The following is a 19887-nucleotide window of genomic DNA, read 5'->3' on the forward strand; positions in this document are numbered from 1 at the left end:
AGGGTGGGTCTCATAAAAGGGATCGGTTGCCAAGGCAGTGGAGGATATGTAAGCTCGTCGTCGAAATTAGAACAGGAATTTAATTAAACCAGGGGAGGCATGAGCGATGGGAGATGACTAAGGCCCCAGGACATTTCCTTCCTTCGAGGGAGGGGAGGGGAGGAGGCAGGACAGAGCTGGAAGTCACCACCCGCAATCTGCCCCCTGCCGCTGCCCCTCAGTCCCCTCCTGCACACCCTTGCCATGCCTCCTGGGCATCCTCCTTCCTCCTTTTGTGGACACCTGGGCCCCTACCCCAAAACCAGCCTTGCGTGCGGAGCTCACCCTCAGGACATATGTGCTGCTGACTCATCCTCCCAGCTTGTAACAGAGCTGGAAACTTTTAATTCCCCAGTTATCATCTCTTCTCGCTCTTTCTACTTCATCTTGCTTCATGTTATGAATTATGTACGGTACTTCTGGTACTCAAGAAAGACCCTTTATCAAATCTGTACAAAAGAGAATTCATGAGTGATTTGGATCAACCAAGAGTCTCTTGAAATGACAAAGAGCTACCCAGGCCTGCCGGGACTCTGAGCTTAAATACACACACGTACATACCTGTGCGGGGCTGGGGCCCTGCTCTAGGGCAATGAGACCCCCCGGGACCTCATTTGGATACAGTGACAATAATATGCACTGGGGACATTCTTCCTTTATGTCTGCCCCCTGTTAGGTTGCACAAGGCCAAGGCAGGAGGGGTGCATGCGACCATGACAGGCAGGTGGAGAAGTGGGCAGCTCCCTTCCAGGTGGGGTAGCTGGCTTTGTGCAGTCTGCAGTGCTAGGCTACGCCTTTGTTTTTTTAATGTATAAATTGTAAAACAACAAGCTATGTCCACAGGAGGCTGCTTCCCAAAGGCCTGAGACGGAGGAAGCTCTTCAAGATGCCCCAGCAAAGGGGCTCCGTGTCTACAAGCCACAGCACACCGTGCCTTGCACTAGTGAAGGGAGGGGGGAAAAAAGCCACGTTATATTTCTTTTGGCCCCTTTCTCCTCATCTCCCTGGCCCAGACTCCCATCTTTCTCCCTCCTCACTGCCCACTTCTCCACTTGCTAAAGGCACCGAGATCCAGTTTAAGTAACCTACTTTGCAGTTTATTTAGCTCTAGACGGAAGTCGTAAGACAAATGCAATAAATAACCTGGGTACAAAAGAGAGGCCGGCGCCCTCCCTCTCGCTCTGTCACCCACATACACACACAGACCAAACACCGACGATTTCTCTCCACGGTAACCCTTCCCAGGCACAGCACTCGGGCAGGTACAGCGCGGGATGGCGGGCAAGGCTTGTGTTCCAGGGTGGAGGGAGGTCCCAGAGGGTCGACCAAAACGGCTGGCTCCGTAAGTCAACGGCATCGGTGGTCCCAAGCGCTGGCCACTCTCTTCTGTGGGGAGCGTTATCTTGGTGACTTAGCCAGGGGAGCCCCTCTGCTGCTCCTCCCCAACCTGGTCAGGTGCTCCCTGGGGGGCGGTGTGGTACCACTCCAGCGCACTCTGCTAAGGAAGAGGAGCCTGGCAGGGAGGAAGGAGAGCGGGAGCCCCAGGGAAGGGGAGGAAGGTGGAGAGAGACAGGCCTGCTTGGAAACACTGGGAGGAGGGAAGCCTGCGAGGGAGCTCTGGCAGCCTGGCTGACCGCGCCAGCCCCACCTGTGTCTGGGGAACACAACACGAGCTGCCACAAGTGCAGGGACAAGGGAGGTGCGCTCACCTGGCCTTCACGTGCCTGCTGCCCTTCAGGGCTCGCCTTTCCTTCCAAATTGCCAAGGCAGCTGGTGGCTTTGATTCAACAAGGCCACTGGTGGCATCTGTGAGAGGTGCCCCAGAGGCAAGCGGGGGCCACACCTGAATCGTTCATACAAGGACAGTGTCATGGAGTCCCCTGGGAAAGGATTCAGGCTGCCACACTCCCTTTCCTTTCTGCTCCACCTGGAAATCTGCTGTTCCTATACCAACTCCTCAGGCAGCAGTGGCTTTGTTTCCCATCATCAAGAAAACGGTTGAAAAGGTCAGGGTAGTAGGATGCTTTGCGCACAAAAGAAAGAGAAATATCCTGACAATATTTTGAATATACGTTCTACCTTTCTTCCAAGGGACGCCATTGACCACATCTGTCAAAACATGTTTAAAGACGGTATGTGAAAATCTGCACTGTGAGTCTCAATAACAGAAATCCTCCTAACATAAACATTCACAACCTAAAAGGATTTTTATAATGCCTTACATTTATAAGGCACATCGTGATACGCAAAGCACTCTCGCACATACATTTTTATTTCATTCTTACAACCGTAGTGTGATCTAGGTACAGAATGGGTGTTTTAAATTAACAGAAGAGGAAAAAGAGTCTCACTGAGGACACGTGACTTGCCCAAGGTCATTGCAGGGTCGGGAAGAGTGGATAAGAAACAGAATCTGGACTCAAACACGTCTTCTGAGTCTAATCCAATGTCTAATACTGCCTTACTCCTTATGGCATTCACTGTTTCACCCTAATTGGTTTTCTAAGATACTCATTCTTCAGTGACAGGTCACAAAAGTACTATTAGGTTATTAAGTATAAAATGTCCAATTTCCTTAACTACTAAGACAGTTGATATCTCTGACAGTTCACTTTGACACTTCCTGTTTTATTTTTATTATGAAGGTACATCATTCTTTCACATGCATGGTTTGGCTTGTGACTATCTTTCAAATTTTGTTTTAGAGCTTTCATGAAACCATGGATAAGTCAAAACTTCATGTTATTTTCATATATGAGTTCTGTCATGGAACCAATGCAGTGCAGACAGCTTAAAATATCAACAAAGTGTTTGGGAAGGATGTGGCTAATGAACGCACAGTACATCCATGCTTTGAGAAGTTCCGTTCTGATGACTTTAATCTTGAAAATGAACAACATGGGTGACCTGAGACCAAGGAGGATAATGATGAGCTGAAAATGTAGTGGAAGCAAATCCATTTCAACCTACGCATGAATTAGCAGCAAGGTTTGACGTTACTATTCCAACAAGATTGGACCATTTGAAACAAATCAGCAAAGGTAAAGAAGCTGGATAGATGGGTATCACATGAATTAAATGAGCATCAGAAGAGAAATCATCTCGAAGCTTGCCTTTCTTTGCTGTCATGACATAAAGGCAAACCATTTCTACACTATATTGTTACATGTGATGAAAAACGAATTCTTTTTGACAATCGCAAGCATTCAGCACAATGGCTGGATAAAGATAAAGTACTGAAATACAGTCCAAAACCAAATATTCAACTAAAAAAGCTAATGGTGTCTGGTGGTCCAACACTGATATTATCCACTGTAGCTTCATGAAACCTGGTCAATGTATTACAGTAGATGTCTACTGCAACCAATTGGATGAAATAATGAGGATTAAGCAGCCAAGATTGGTCAATAAAGACAGGCCAATCCTCTTACAACAAGACAATTGGCCACATGTCCCACAAACAATGCTGCTTAAACTATAGCAGCTAGACTCCGAAACTCTCTGTCATCCACTGTATTCACCAGACCTTGCACCAACCTCTTCCAGGCTTTGGACCACTTCTTGCAAGGAAAAACATTCAATTTTCAACAAGCTGTGGAAAACACCTTTCACGATTTCATTGCCACTCACTCCCTAGACTTCTTCGATGCTGGCATGAACAAGCTACCATTAAGATGGCACAACTATATCGATAGTTTAGATACATACTATGATTAATTGTCCTGCTTCTTGTTGGAGATATAATAAACTTTTGATTCAAAATCAGACATTTCGGCCGGGCGCGGTGGCTCACGCCTGTAATCCTAGCACTCTGGGAGGCCGAGGTGGGCGGATCGTTTGAGTTCAGGAGTTCGAGACCAGCCTGAGCAAGAGCGAGACCCCATCTCTACTAAAAAAATAGAAAGAAATTATATGGACAGCTAAAAATATATATAGAAAAAATTAGCCGGGCATGGTGGTGCATGCCTGTAGTCCCAACTACTCGGGAGGCTGAGACAGGAGGATCCCTTGAGCTCAGGAGTTTGAGGTTGCTGTGAGCTAGGCTGACGCCACGGCACTCACTCTAGCCTGGGCAACAGAGTGAGACTCTGTCTCAAAAAAAAAAAAAAAAAAAAAAAACAAAATCAGACATTTCATATTTATTGACCTAATATTAATTTCTCTTAAAATTAATGTAAACATTTCAATGTCACTAGAATAGAAAAAAAAAACCCTCAAGCATTAAACTGCTAACGGTGATATTATGCATTCAAAAGTAAATTATTCATATTAATATAATTATATTAACCTATTATATAGATAAAATCTATATTAGCATAGATTTATTTTTAGCTTTCACAGATCATAAAATTTTCACAGAACAAAAACAAAAGAATTTGGGCTTGCAATCGGGTTGCTAACTCTTTATTTTTCCAAGAAAGGACATTAACCTTTCAAATTTTTAAATTCAATTCCAAGTTGAACAATTGATAGTTTCAGGAAAAACTATATTGCCATTATTTTCTCATGATGCCAGTCTGGTGAAGACTTTCCGGAACACTGACGAATGTCAGGTCTGCCCTAACGCAAGTGGTGAAAAGTCCTAAAGCATGTTAGAATTTGGAAGCAGCTGCAACATCAGCACTTCGCCAGTTATTCAGAGATTATGCAAGTTAGCAAGAACTGGTGTTAACACTTGAAATCCCATTTTTGCACCATATACGGACATGTTCTTCAATATGTACATAATATGAACAACACAATATTTCTAAGCAAGAACAGAAGACATGAGAGCACTCAGAACACGGAACAGACTTACCGCAAACATGCTAAGGAACAGACAACATGATAGTAGAATTTGCCATACATGTCCCTGAAACAACCAGACACCCTCTCTGAGTGAGCAAAAATACCCAGACTTGCTCACTTAGCAAAATTGAGTTTATAAGTACACAGCTCATGTAAGCAAAAAGTCGTAACAAGGGCACTCACCTAGTGAGGGATGAATGTACTTTTCAAAGCACTTTCACGTGCTTTATCTCATGTCATTGTTACAAGGTTCTTTCGAGGTAGAAACAGTAGGCAGTATTACCCCCATGTTACTGATGACAAGATTGATGCAAGTTTATTTCCTCACCTACTGAATACTTAAGAGAGGTCAAACGCTTTGCCTGCAATCATGGGGCTTGTAGTAGGAGGGGATCCAGCGGCCATTCCCTCATCCACAGGGAAAATGCCAAATCCCAAGCTGACATGAACAAAGGTGAAAAATGGAGCTGGGTAAAGGTCTAAGTCAAAGGTATATTCACCTATAGAAAGTGACTCAAGAAACAAAATCGTGGGGACAGGCCAGGGGCAGGGATAAGGGAAACTTCAATTTAGGGGCTGCCCTTGGTCACACATCAGCACCAAAGGCAGGGCACGCTTTATGCTTTTTCTTCATTCTGTTCCAAAGTCATAATCATCCCTGAGATTGCCTAGGTATGGGTCTCTTTAAAGTCATTCCAGGTTCCAAGCCAAGGAGGCCAACTGTGGCACAGAAATAAACTGCTAATTACACACAAACCCTCTGTAAACACTGAAATGAATTACCTTTCCCCCACTTTTCACGGGCCTTCTCTTTTCTCTGGCTGTTCAGGGAGAGGGAGCTGAGCTGGAGTGAAGCAGGAAAAGCAGAGCCTGTAGCAGCAGTGGTGACAGCCACTGCCGAGAGCCCTGGCGGTGTCCCTGCTGACGGCAGCTCGCCTGCTGGGAACAGAACCTGTGTTGCGTCCCCCCATGGCAGGGGCTGCCTGGAGGCCATGGTGTCTTTGGTGGGTTCCTGCAGCTACTCTGTGAACTCAGTTCATCGATGGATGTTTACTGGGTAAAAGGGTACTGTGGCTGATGCCAGAACACAGAACAACATTCAGATTAGGAAAAGGGACATAAACACCCAAAAGACAACTAAATAATACAGGGAATCTGGGAAAAGCACCCAATGAATGCTAGTGACATTTAAGTCTGGGGGACAAAGCTCAGAGGAAAGATCTCCTCTCCTTTGAATTTCTCAAGGATAGTCAGAGAAGGCTCTGCGGAGGAGGTGGCACCAGAATTGTGGAGGTGATTCCAAGAACACAGACTCAAGATTGGCAGAGATGCACACAGAAGGTACAGTGTGGCTAGACCGAGAGAAAGGGACCAGTCTGCGAGGAGCAGATCCATACAGGGGACCAGGGGAGGAAGACGCTTTCCTTGTCTACTCCAGATGAATGGTTTTAAACTTTTTTAAGTAACAATTTCTAACATCATAGTGCTTTGTGCCAGGCACGGGCCAGGTACTTTAATCCATGTTATCTCATTTAATTCTTACTCTAGGTTGGTACCTTAATTAACCTCACTTTACAGACGAAGAAACAATGGCCCAGAGATTAAATAAGGTGCCCAAGTCCCACAGGTAGTAAAGATGGGACTGAGATTCCTACCCACTATGTTCTAGCACCTCTCGCATCAGAAATCTTTTTCTTCAAACAAGATCTTCATCAGAACGTCAATGCATAAAACTTACAAAGGGACATGTTTTGGCATAAGTGTATTTTTTATACTTAATATAAATATATTCATAATGCAGAACATTTATGTAATATTGCTCAAAAATGAGGTTGTTTTTAGGAAGATAAAAATTTGAAGCTGGGGTTATAGATGACTGTCGCAGTCTTGAATCAGCTTTGGCATCTAGTTTATTTTTATATTTTATTTTAGTTTCACAGTATTGAGAAAACCTTGAATCATACAGAAAAGTAATAGTGTGCTCACTTATATCACTTCATGTAGGCAAACAAGCTCAGGCCTGATTTTGAAGAAAAAAAGACTAACAGAACGACAAGTTTTCTAATCAATAGCACATTTACACAAAGCTCAGATGAATACAGAGGTGGCAGAAGGAGCTTGCTCCAAGGTCTGCACAAAAAAGGAATTAAGCCAGTATGATCACAGGTGGTCTCCAAGTGTGAAAATTTGGTCTATAACACATTGCTTATGCGTGGCTTTTTTAATTAGCTTTTTTTCCTTAATTTTCTATATCCTCAATTCTACAGTACACCTTTCTCTTCAGTTGAAGGTTGTATAACTCAGCATATATGAATACACGCCATATAGAATGTAGTGGGGGTTTTATCCCCTTGAAATATTATTAAATTTTTGATAGCTCTTATAATCAATGGCATCTTAGACTCAAGAAAATGTGGTAGTTAAAAGATATATGTTAATAACAAAATCTGAGACAAACTTTATAGATGCCCCCAAAGACTATCCACAGGTCTCGGCTGACAAGTCCCTGGCTCGGGGTGAAGGCCGGTGGGATGGTGAACGGGGAGGGGAGGGAGGTGATGGGCAGAGACCCCGCAGGAGGGTGGAAATGCAAGTGGTCCCCTCTCTGACTCTCACGGGTGCGAGGACCCCCTGCTCCAGGGAGGTGGGGGGGAGGAAGACTGCGCTCTGGAAGGAAGGGCCCCGACTGGGCTACTGCTTCTCAAGAAGAGGGAAACGGGAGAAGCCGAGGGGGCTGGAAATCAGAAGGATCCCAGGTCCTCGGGGACTGGTCTCATCACTGGCTTTTGCATTTTCTTTTAAGTGTTGTGATTTCCCAGGATGTCAGACATAGTCCAATGCAGATGATAAACCAAAACTGTACTCAGCAGTCAGATATAAAATCTTTTCCTTATAATTAACTCCACTGCTCTGCCCGCCCTGTGAGTGCAGAGAGCCCCGTTTCCTCTTGAGGACAGACAACCGGGCCAAAGGAAGGGGGAGAAAGTCGAAAGTCGGGGAGTGCGGGCTCTCAGGAGTTCCCGCACAAAGCATTCTCCGAAGTGTGAAGTGGGGCCCCTAGAAGACAGGGCACCTTGCAGAGAAGGGACCCTATTTAATCCCTTGCTCTCCTTGGGAGGGAGCTGAGGCATAACTGAGGGCGACAACGACAACGTAGGTCAGGAGGGAAAGCTTCAGCTGGAACTTCACACTGAGAAAAAGCTGACATCTAACTACTCTATGTGAAACTTTATGTATGCAAAGATATGTAAACCTATGCATATTGCTTCAATAGACAGGAAATGAGGAAGGGTCTAGGAAAGGGTAGTTAAAAGGAAGTTAGGACTCCCAATCCTTCTCTCCCATCAGCCTTTTAAAATCAGTTTCTAAGCCTTGTTCCCTGAAAAAAAAGTAAAAATGTAAAATAGCATCTAAGCGCCCAGTAGGTAAGTGACGCCCCCAGCCTATCAAAAGCTCTGACTCCTCTGACCAACAGGCTGCACTTCGACATCGCCGGCTGCCCTGGAGCTCACCGGCCCTCAAACCCAACAGCCCCGAGTCTGCCAGGCTCTCTGGAAGCGCTCCTGAAATGAACCACTCCCAACTCGGCCCTCCCAGAGATCTCTGCTTATACATCTCCCCAGGATTCGCTATGTCCCATTGGCCCTGTTGTTATGAGTATGTGTGTACCCCTTTCTAGACTCAAGTCCGTACATTAACCCCTTCCTGAGAGCCCACCATGTGCCAGTCACTTTATATCAGGCAAATATTGAATAAAGCACGACCTCACGGAACTCCATCTGGCGACCGCAGGCTGAAGGCAGCAGCGCCTTGCCCAGAGCTCTCCCGCTCTGCCCTCCCGCGGCCCGACAATGACAGTCACGCGCAGCAGCGGTTCTCGAACTTCAGCGGGGCCTCAGAACCATGAGGGAGCTCGTGGAAAACACAGATTCCTTCATGCTGCCTCTAGAGATGCTGGTCCACCAGATCCGGGGCACGGCCTGGGAATCTGAAATTATCCTCCTTGATGGACCACACCCTGAGGGCCATGGAAAGAAACTGCTCGTAAGCCATTTCCAGTGAATGGCAAGTGGAGGAAAAAATGAATAGAGACCTCTTGGCTGTCCCCATGTGCTGGATGCTGGCACCGTGCCATCCTTGCCTGGCCCAGAGTCTGAAAGCATCTGGGCTCCGGAGTGATCCGGTGGCAAGTACCCCAAACAGCCACCGAGTCACCCACGCACTATCTCCACTTACTGCTGCCCCCTTGTCCTAAGGCCTGGTGTCGCCTCCGAACAGAGGGATCATAGCCTAAAGCACCGTGACACATCAGGCACCTGGGGCCTCTGGCCACAGACTGGAAATTAAGCTGTGTATTCGAGTGGGCTGGAAGAAAGGAGAGGAGGCCTGCGCCAGCCTGAGGGCTCCGCACACACAGGAGCAGGAGAATGGCCTGGCGCTTGGAATGAAATCAGGCGCCAGATCAAGAGGCAAACTTAGCACGTTTGGAATGAACCCAAACACGATGGCATCTCTGCTTGGACAAATTATTAAGAAAGCAAGACGGAAATGCAAAGAGTAGGAATAATCTCAGGGTGGGGGCAGCCATGGATGGGAATCTCATGAGCGTGAGAAAGAAAGAAACCCCCAGTGTCTTCCCAGGGGCGCAGCCAGGGCAGGGAGGGCTGCGGCCCAGCAGGCGGGGCCAGGAGGAAGGCACTGCGGGGTTTAGAGAGGACAAGTAACTAGCAGGAGAACAGGCAGCCAAAGGCAGCAGCAGAAGCTGCAACATAAATGTGTTTAAAAAAAGAATTAGACAGACACTCCGAGGAGGAAAACAAGATTACAGAGTACAATGCTAGTGAGCTGGTAGGCGGGACTGGTGGGTTTCAGTCCCCAAATGTTCCCCAAGTCAACATTCTGAATCGAGCCGAAGCAGCCAGGCGCCCCAGGAGTGATGTCACAGGGGGCCCAGAGGTGTGCCGCGCCTTGTAGTCACAGCTTACTCCGCACATGCACAACACACGCACGCACACACACGCTCCCTCCCTGCTACTGGGGGCAGCGAGAGCACCGAATTAGAAACGAGAACATTTGGTTTCCAAGCCCACTTCCTACTTCTCCGATGCAAAGAGACAGGTCTCTCTACTCGCTCCACAGACTGAATTTGTCCAGCAGACGCGAGAGTCACATTTCAAAAAGGGCCTATCATCCACTTATTCTCCTCCTTTCTCCCTGTCTCTCCCCCATCTTTCCTCTGGACCCAGGTCACATCCCGCTCTGGTGCTCCAGTCCCTCTCCGCACCCTCTCTCGTTTCACCTGGCACCACCGCTCTGCTGAGAGCCAACTCTCCACCTACTTCGTGCCTGAGCCTACGCGGCTAAATGTGCCCAGAGGAAGGCACACCACGCTCACTGGACTCGCTGCAACTCTGTCACCACGAACTCCAGCGGGTCCTTGCCGCTGCCCGGCAGCCAGATGCATTTCCCTACTCCACTTACTCCCTCGCGCTCCTAGAAAACTATTTTATACCTTCTCCTCAAATTTCCAGCATCTTCCTCCTCCCACCCTCAGCGGATGCCCTTACTTCCTATTTCACTGGGAAAACAGAAGCAATAGGAAGAGAGCTGCTACCAGCTCCCGACACCACGTCTGCCCACAGACCAGCCCCTGTAGCCACTGGTGCCCCTGCTCCTCGTGCTGTGGGTGGACGAAGGCAGCGCCCACCTGAGCCCAGCCCTGCACCTGTGCTCCAGGGCACCCCACACACAGCTGCTCAAGGAGACTGCTCCCCGATTTTCCTCCCTCTCCTTCATCAACAGTGATTTTATCTGAAATGCACCGTTCCCATCCACACATAGATGGCATTTCTTCCATCTGCCCCATTCTTCTCTGATTCTTTTTCAAACAAAATTCAGCATGACGATCTGTACTCACTGTTTCCAGCCCTCTCTGAAACCCCTCCCCCCTCCACTCAAACCGCTCCTGGCACCCGGGGAGGTTCTCAGCCCTCACCTCGCCCGTCCCATCTGCAGCATTCGACTCAAGTGAGCAAAGCATGCGTCTGAAAGCTTTTGAAAGAGTAAATACGGATGCGAATTAAAGAGGATCTGTGGATGTAATTTACATAAATTTCCAAGAAATTATTAGCGAGGTTCTATAGTACATACTTTTTTTTAATTAAATAATGAGATGATAGGGAAGACACTTCTTCAGGCAGCTGACTTGATCGTCCTCGACTTCCTCCCCCTAGAAGCACTCCCTTCACTTGGCCCCAGGAAACCACACGCTCTGATTTCCTCTCTCCTTCCTACCTTCTAAGTCGTCTTTGCCAGTAACTCCTTTATTGCCCCAACATCTTAACATCGGAACTCAGTCCTGGAATCTCCTCTCTTCTCTATCCCATAGTCATTCCTTGGTGGTTTTGTCCAGTCTCGTGACTAAATACCATCTATGTGCTGAAAACTCCCAAATTTATATCTCCAGCCCAGGCTTCTACCCTGAACTCACTTATTCCACTCCCCCCCATACTACCATGTTGAATAAGCATGGCAAATTTAGCACATCCAAACTCAAATCTCATCTCCCACCTAACGTCCCCTACCTACAATCTCACCCAACTTAGTAGATGCAGCTGCACTCTTGTGGCTGCTTTCTCTCACGCTCACCTCCAATCCACCAACCTTAAAAATATATCCAACACCCAACCACCTTTCACCTCTTCCACTGCTGCTGCTTCCCTGGCCCAAAACTCCATCCTTTCTGTCTTCGATCCTTGCAGTGACCTCGTAATGTGTCCTGCTGCTTCTAGCCCTATTCCGGCAAAGTAGCTGGAGTGATCCTCTTTAAAACATAACTCAGATCATATCACTCCTCTCCTCCAAACCCTCCACGGCTTCCCATCTCACTCAGGGTGAGAACCGGAGTCTTCACGATGGCCTTCAAGGCTCCAGGAGATCTGCCGTGGGTTCCAGCTCCTCCTAATTTCCCCTTCACTCGCTGCGCTCCCACCCACCAGGCCCTTTGCTCTTCAAAACCACCTGGCACCCAGACATCTCAGGATCTCTGCACTTGCTGCCTCAGCCACCTGGGCCACTCCTCACCTAGATTACCACCTGGGACGCTCTCTCACCTGCTTCCAGTCTTTGTTCAAATGGCATCTTCTCAATGTGGCCCTCCCTGAAAGCTCCATTTAAAACTGCAACCAACTTCCCCCTTTCCACTTTGTTTTTCTCCATAGCACCTCTCAGTATCTGATACACCATATGTTAGTTATGTTCTGTATTTCCCCGCTAGAATGTGAGCTCCCTGGGGGCAGGGACTTTTCTATGTTTAGTCTCTATTGTATCCCAGCATCTAGAATAGTACCTGGCACATAACAGGCACTTAATAAATCTTTGCTGAATAAGGAGTTAATGAATGAATCTGTAATTACCTAGCAGTGTGAACAGAGAGGAGAAAAGCCTTTACTATGAATTCAGGAAATGGTTTCCCTCTCCCTCTACTCTCTCCTCTCCTTGAAAACCTGGCAAACAAGGTGTCCCACCAGGAGGAAGTTACCTGAGCTCCCTACTAGGCACACACGCCCTGCCTCCCAGCTTCCATGGGAAAGAGGACAGACTAACTTCCAGGATCCACTTATCCATTCCTTGTCTTTTCCCTGTGGATGAGACAAGTTGCAGGGGAACAGACACTAGCATCAGATTTCAAGAGTGGTCTGTATCACAGGATCTCAGCCTGCTGCAAGGACACAGGGACAGGACAGTCCAGATGGGAACGCAGGAAACAGCAGGCTATTCCAGACCATGAGTGACCCTGGATACAGGCGTCTACAAATTCCACCAACCATATACCTGACCCTAGGTCAGCTGGCCCACCTTATCACTCTAGCACCATAAGATGGTCACAGGCTCCTGCCACCGATTTGTCACATGAGTTTTGCGTATGATCTGCTATAACCAGGGCATGTGCAGGAGGCGGTGGGGGCAGACTGAAGCGAAGATGAATAGACACGGGCCCTGGTCTCATGGACCTCAGAACCCAAAATGTCCTCTGTAGATACCACAAAATCAGAGGCGCGTCAGGAAAAGAACAGCAGTTTTTCATCAACCCTGAGATAGAATGTTACACTCTCAACATGCTCATGCGTAACACCCATAAGCAAAATCCAGTGAGACAAAAAGTGAATAGCAGTTAACCATTTAACCAATACTGGCTGTGGCAGCTGGGAGAATGCCACTTAGAAGGGAGCCGTAGGCAGTGTCATAGAGAAAAGGACCTCCGAGGAGTGAGGACGTTCTCAGGAAGCATCCAGACCACAGTTGCCTCTTCTTGCCAAAGCCAGTGCGGTCCATACAAACCCCTGTTACCAAGCAGCCCAGAGCACCCCAGTCGCAGCAGATAAGCAGGCACACCTGCAAAGCTGCAGGGACAGCACACGGCTAAGACATTTCTGCATCTGCGTGAGTTCACCAACAGCAGCTGAGAAGAGAAATAGCTCTGACTACAGAAACACAAATGAAAGATACTGGACTGTAAGAACAGAGATTTGAGTAACTACAGACAGGCACTTGGAACCTCTGCAACCTGTTTATCAGTAACCTAAACTTTTGCACCTCCATAATAAGCTGAAATTTAAAAAAGAAAAAAAGAAAAAGAAAACAGCTAACTGAATCAGTAGATATCATAAAGCCAGAAAGAAAAAGAAATGAGACTCAGATGAGTACCAGGAGAAAGTCAGTTCCCGTAGCCCACTTCCAGCCCAGGTGAAGAGGGTTAGAAGTTAGAAGTGAGCCACCATAACATTTGTTGAGTGAACAGCATTGATCAGAAGGAGAACGTATTGTACTGGAGAAGGAACACCCACCAAGTTCAGGAGAACTGTAAGAAATTCAATTAGGAAGCCCAGGGGAGAGTTTGCAGCTTGAGGAGACCTTTGGGAGAGACAGTCAAAACAGGTAGAAGCCGCCAGCAGAACCGGACGCTGTTCTGCGTTGTTTCCGCCACAGGAGGGAGGGAAGCCAAGAGTACGGCTGGAGTCTGACCAAGCGGAGTTGAAGTTTCGGTAGAGACTAAATGAAGCGTGGGCAACTCCAGGTTGCCCTGACAATGAGAACCCTCCTCTCTTATAAAAACTCATTATAACGAGAAAAGCCACGTGCAAATGAAGTTAACAGTAATCCACAGCAGAGCAACCCAAGATCACAGGGAGGCATTTAGGAAGAGTCCGTGCGGAAGAAGAGGGACCCACACAGGAGGGACGCATTTACACCGCACGTGAGAAGGTTGCTTCGGAGGGCTTCTTCCTGCCGGGTAAACCTGAAGGTTCTCCTACTGGCTTGGGTATAACTGGTGCCAATAAATCCTACGTATTTGTTGCACCCTTGCATAGAAGGGGCACTGGACTGGGAAATAGGGGCTCCCCTTCTCTCAGTGCTCAGCAGCTGGATGGACTGGGCCTTCCCACAATGAGGAGGGGTAGAAAGGGAAATCAACACTGCTATTTATTTTGCATCTTATTGGTGCCGGTAGAGTTAATGCTCTGTGAGTGATTTTTGGTTTGTATATGCAAAAACATACATATATGTAAATATGCATTTATAATACGAAATTGACTACTTGTTCACAGTTAATTCCACGGTGTGCAACCAGTATATTCATATATATGTATACATATATATATGGAGAGAGAGAGAGAGAGAAAAGGGAAGTTCTCCTCGCCCTGGATCCAGCCATCCGGGTAGCACAAGGCCTTTAGTAAATGGAAGTTCAGTGACTGACAGACTGGAAGTCAGAAAGGGTATGAGTCTGCAGCCCTGGGAACCCATACAATGAAAGGTCTGTAGCTTGACCTCTTCTCCCTCTTTCCCTGGAGCAAAACTAAGGAAGGGTGCAAAATCACCATCTTTGTGTGAACTCCGTACCTATGGTCCACAGAAGACTAGAGAGAGATGGGAATTTGAGGAGAGCACCGTGAGAATGGGAATCATGGCAATTTTTTCTTCCCATTTCCCTAGAGCCTTGCACAGTGCTTGGAATATAGTATATGCTCAGTTAATATATGTTGAAAGGATGAGTGAATGAGCAAACACACAAACTAATGCACACATGGTGAGCAGTTCTTCAGCTTGTCTGCAGCTCCTGCTTGTCTCAGTACCATCTCAGCCTCGGCTAAAGAGGACCAACAAGCACGCCCGTATTCTCAAACACAACACTTCTCCTTGCAGGCTTTCAATGCATTTATCACATCACCTAGGTGAGTCTACACATATAATTGAAATACATCACTCCCAAAGCCCCACAAGTGCCACCAGCCGCTGCAGGGCCAATGCTCTAATTTCTAGAGGTACCTGGCTAATCTGAGTGACATGGCCTCAAGACAACCTTCACATCTCAAATGTGGAGTGACGGCACTCGTCAGCCTCGCCTGCCTTCCCTCCTTCTGGCTGCCTCCCATGGCTGGTGAGAATCCCAGTGTGTCCCCTCCAGGGGGTTCTGGGTCACATCTAACCCTGGGCTTGCTGGGCATAAGCTGGTTCTTGGGACTTCTTTACTGCCCTTTAGAGCTTTAGCATAATAGTATAATATGACTCTTTTCTGCAAAGCTTCTTAGTCCTGCCTTGTTCATCCTGTGTGGAAATGGATCCATGGACATTTACTAAGCACTTCCTTGCACAGGCCTTTACATAATCCTCGTTCTTTGGGTGTTACAATCTGATGAGTCTCTCCCGAGACATAGCATTTCCTTTACCTCTAGTGTAAATTATACCCAGAGCTCCTCTTGAAGGGTGCTTTGTATAAACCACCCTGTGCCCCACCTGATAGGTTTTATACCAGTAGAATCAGGCTAAAACAATCAAGAGAAGGACTGGAGGAAACAGAGGGCACCATAAGGTAAAAGCAGGCAGTACAATACATGTAAGAAGGGTGATCACTCCAAAGGTATCTGCCTTGGGGTGGGCTGGCTGAATGCATATAAGGGGACAGCCCTTTGTAAGCACCTGCCCAGGGTCCTCTGCCCACCCAGGCTCCATGGGCATCAAACCACGTACCTCCCCCACCTCTCATGTTTGAACTTAGACTCTCCACCATGCCTTTGATAACTTATTAAAGTCAGACTCTGGAAGGCAGAAGAGACTTCCTGGTCACCTTGTCTATCTTCTGTGCCCGTGCAGGAATCCTCAACATCCCTGACAGGAGGAGGCTAGACATCCTTGTCTTCTGCACCAACTCTGAACCTTCCAAACACGCCATGTGAATCATAGGGGCCTTTGTTAAAAGCACAGCTCACCAACTACACAGAGCTATACAAACTCAGAATCTCCAGAGAAGAGGCCTGTGGATCTGAATTTTTAACAAGCATCCCTGGCGGGTCTTACAATTAAGCATGCTCCTGATGTGCGTGTAATGCAGCGGTTCTTGACAGTGGCTGCATATTAGCATCAGCGAGGAAGCTTTGAAAAAAAGTCAAAGACAGGCCTTCACCCTTAGATATTCCTACTTAATTGGTTTGGGATGGAGCCCAGCTGGTGCGATTTTTTTAAAGTTCCCAGCTGATTCTACCATGCAGCCAGGGTTGGGAACTGTAACAGCTTCCCAACCTGACAGTAAGTAAGCTTTTTGAGGACAGCAACCAAGAAATCTACTCCTTTTGGTACCCTTCACTATACCCTACCACCCTGTGAAACCCACATACTTTATGCCTATTAAGTGGATCTGATCTAACTAACTGGTTTGTTCACCCATCCAATATACGATGCAGTTTCCTAATTGTTTTAAGAAGCCATGAACTTCCACTTCGCAACAGGGCAAACAAAGGAGGGCTACGCACTGGTGAGACTTCTCACCCCAACACACACATGGCCCCAGCCCTCCCTGTCCCCAGACTAACCAGCCCAAACAACCCCTGAAACTCCAGGTTTCTTCCCTCCCCCCGCCAGCTCTACTCACATTGTACAGCACGGTGGTCCACCCTTCCATGGTGATGCACTGGAAGACAGTCAGCACAGCGAAAAGGATGTTATCAAACTGGGTGATCCCATCATTGGGGCCGATCCAGTCCTTGCATTCGTAACCAGCTGGGCAGCCCTGCACACCGCACGGGTGAGGGGGATCAAATCCTTCTAGAATACCTGCAGACACATTTGGAGGGTAGGGGGTAAACCACATGGTGTTTAGCATGACCTGGAAATGACCTCGGGAAGCCACAGGCAAGCAATTTGGTTTCCCATAGAAAGAGGCTTGTCCTGCTTTGTCTCGGGCTCCCTCTCCTCTCTGGTGTTTCTGCAGCTGCCATCTCATGTGCCGCGTATGCAACTCGACGCTCCCCAATCGTTTCTGAAAATGCAGCCTCTCCTTCGCTCGGTCCCCCACTCTCTGCAGGCCTCACCCCTGCCCTCACCTGCAGTACTGCAGGGATCTACAGGACCAAATCACACAGAGGGCTTGGAGGTGAAGGCAAAGTCAAGTTTCCTAACTCCAGGCTGCAGGATAAACCCTGAGGAGTTCTTCCTGGGTTTCTTAGGGACAGTTATAAACTACTTAGTCTATAACTACAAACCATTTAGTTTGTAACTAGCTCCTTGTTTTTCCAGCATACATTCCTGGTCTTGAATAAAATGTAAAAATAAAAAATAGAAATCCAAAGTGCAAGGTGTTCTTCGAAGATCCTTTTCATAAAAACATGGTACCTCCATGGGATTCTTCAGCCTGTCCCCCCACCCTTTTCCTCCTAGGTTACTCTACCCAACTTGAAAAGAACAAATAAGATACAAAGAGAGGAGAATTTGGGGTTTGTGTACCCCAGCATTCTCCTAAGCACGCTTGCCAAGCCAAGCTCAGAGCTCCCTCAGGTTTTCCGCACCTCGCATGGTTCAGAACAGGGGGCAAAGGCGATCATGAGGAGCAGCATGGACGGAGAATGTCTCCATAGGTCTGGAGGGACCCAAGTCTCACTCTGGACTCCGGGGTCTCACTGGCCTATGCGCCAAACAGGCCATTGTACAAAGGGTATATATTCAGACAGGTGGCTTCTGAAATGCATTCTGACAGCCCTCCACCATGGGATGGGGGAGCTGAGACCAGCTATTCAAAATCCTCCAACTACCGAAGGGGTTATTTGCTTTGCAATAATCAGTATCAAGTGGAGATCTTTATTCTTGCCTGGTTGTGCCTCAAAATGCTGCTTAGTAAGAAATTTCTGATTCTAATTCCAGGGTTGGGACATACTTTTCCAACCAGCCCTCAAATGCCTGGAAATCACCCCAGTGAGCAGAAGAGGGAGGAAGGGAAAAAGGAGAAAACACAAAAGAGCGCCCCTACCTGAATTGTTCATGAAGCATGCGCGGTGCAACTTCCCGCTGTAGAACTCCAGGCCGATGATAGCAAACATCAGGATGGCAAAGAAGAGCAGGAGGCCGATCTGCAGCAGAGGCACCATGGCCTTCATGATGGACTTCAGCACGATCTGCAGGCCTAGAGCGAAGGACAGAGAATGGCAAAGGGAGCCCTCGCCCAGCGCCATCAGGACAGGCAGACTCAGTTTACCCTGTCCCAAGAGGAGAAGGGCCGGCCTTTGAGGGGAAAGAACCGGTGGTCCTGAGCTGATAAAGATAATCCACAAAGAGATAACCGGGACAAGTCAGGCCAAAGGTCGCCATCACCCCTTCCCCCAGGGATCAGTCCCTCCTCCTCCTCACCACTCCCTGCCCATTCCCATGCCTGCTGCCCTTCCTCACTGGTTCCATCCATGTTGTCTTCTGGATTCCTATGACAGATTAGTTTTAGTAGAAAGTGCCCTTTCCTAAAGGAAATTGGGCCTAGTCCTGCTAGGCTCTACATCCTACGGGAACAGGGGAAAAGCTCATGTTCGCTGTCACTCCATCTCAGATTCAGTTCTCCCAACCAGTGTTGGGGGAGCACAATTAGTACAACCACTATTCATAAAATGCCGCATCCTTTGACCCAGACATGGTATTTCTAGGATTCTAGCCTAAGAACATAGGGACTTGAATAAAGATTTAAGTAAAACGATGTTAGTTGCAGCACAGTTATAGTTGGGGAAAAAAACCTGGAAGTAACCTATTTTTATTATTTGTGTTGTCTACAAACATAAAAATGGCTAAATAAATCAGGACACATATAAGAATTATTAATTTTAGAAAAATAAAATACTTATTTCCGGATGCAAAACTACATATATATAATGATTCCAATTATATTAAAATGCACAGAAAATGAATAAAAGACATATTAAGATGCTAACAAAAGTTATTTCTGAGTGGTAAGATACAGAGTACTTTTGCTTTCCTTTTCTTCTTCTTCTTTTTTTTTTTTTTTTGAGACAGGGTCTTGCTCTGTTGTCCAGGCTAAAGTGCAGTGGCATTATCACAGCTCACCGCAACTTCCAACTTCTGGCCTCAATCAATCCTCCTTCCTCAGCCTCCCGAGTGGCTGGGACTACAGACATGCACCACCATGCCCGGCTAATTTTTCTATTTGTTTGTAGACATAGGGTCTTGCTCTTGTTCAGGTTGGTCTCAAACTCCTGAGCTCAAGTGATCCTCCCACCTCAACCTCCCAAAGTGCTAGGATTATAGGCGTGGCCTTACTTTCTCTTTTGTTGTTTTCTTTACTTTCTAAATTTTCTATAAAGTTCTTACATTATGTTTTAAATCTGATCTGAAAAAAGGTTAAATTTTAAAATGAAATGTTATGCCAGGTTGCTGCACCTCCACTATTTATCAACACTGGGGTTTCCTCCCAAGAGGAATTGCTTCTTGTTTATCCCAATCTAGTCAAGGACACGTCAATAAAGTTATCTGCAGAGCAGAAAGAAGAAAGGAAGATGCTCACTAGGTATCCCTGACACGAGCTTCAAGGGCCTCAGGACACGCACAGCCCGGAGGGTCCTCAGGTCCACATGAGTGTTGAAGTGGGTCCCTGCAGTGGCCAGGATGCTGCAGAGAGACACAGAGGATCAAGGTTAGCACACAGACTGGCTTTCCCCTCCCGCTCCGCGAGGGACGCCGGGCTGAAGCAGGATCCGCCTGGAAAGCACACAAGGCTGACGCCAGCTGTAT

At 47.4% G+C, this 19887-nt stretch overlaps 1 protein-coding gene across 3 annotated transcripts in view; it reads right to left on the reverse strand.

Annotated features, from left to right (window-relative positions):
* Positions 1–19887, reverse strand: part of CACNA1E (calcium voltage-gated channel subunit alpha1 E) — a 310878-nt gene that overhangs the window by 198699 nt on the left and 92292 nt on the right. For all 3 annotated transcript variants that reach the window (XM_069459672.1, XM_069459671.1, XM_069459670.1), the window contains exons 4-6: positions 19661–19764; positions 18128–18280; positions 16757–16938 (exon numbers count right to left, since the gene is read on the reverse strand). In XM_069459672.1, the coding sequence (XP_069315773.1) occupies positions 16757–16938; positions 18128–18280; positions 19661–19764 (439 nt within the window). The remainder of the gene's footprint in view (positions 1–16756; positions 16939–18127; positions 18281–19660; positions 19765–19887) is intronic.

This window comes from Eulemur rufifrons, chromosome 27 (genome assembly GCF_041146395.1).
Source record: "Eulemur rufifrons isolate Redbay chromosome 27, OSU_ERuf_1, whole genome shotgun sequence".
NCBI lineage: Eukaryota > Metazoa > Chordata > Mammalia > Primates > Lemuridae > Eulemur > Eulemur rufifrons.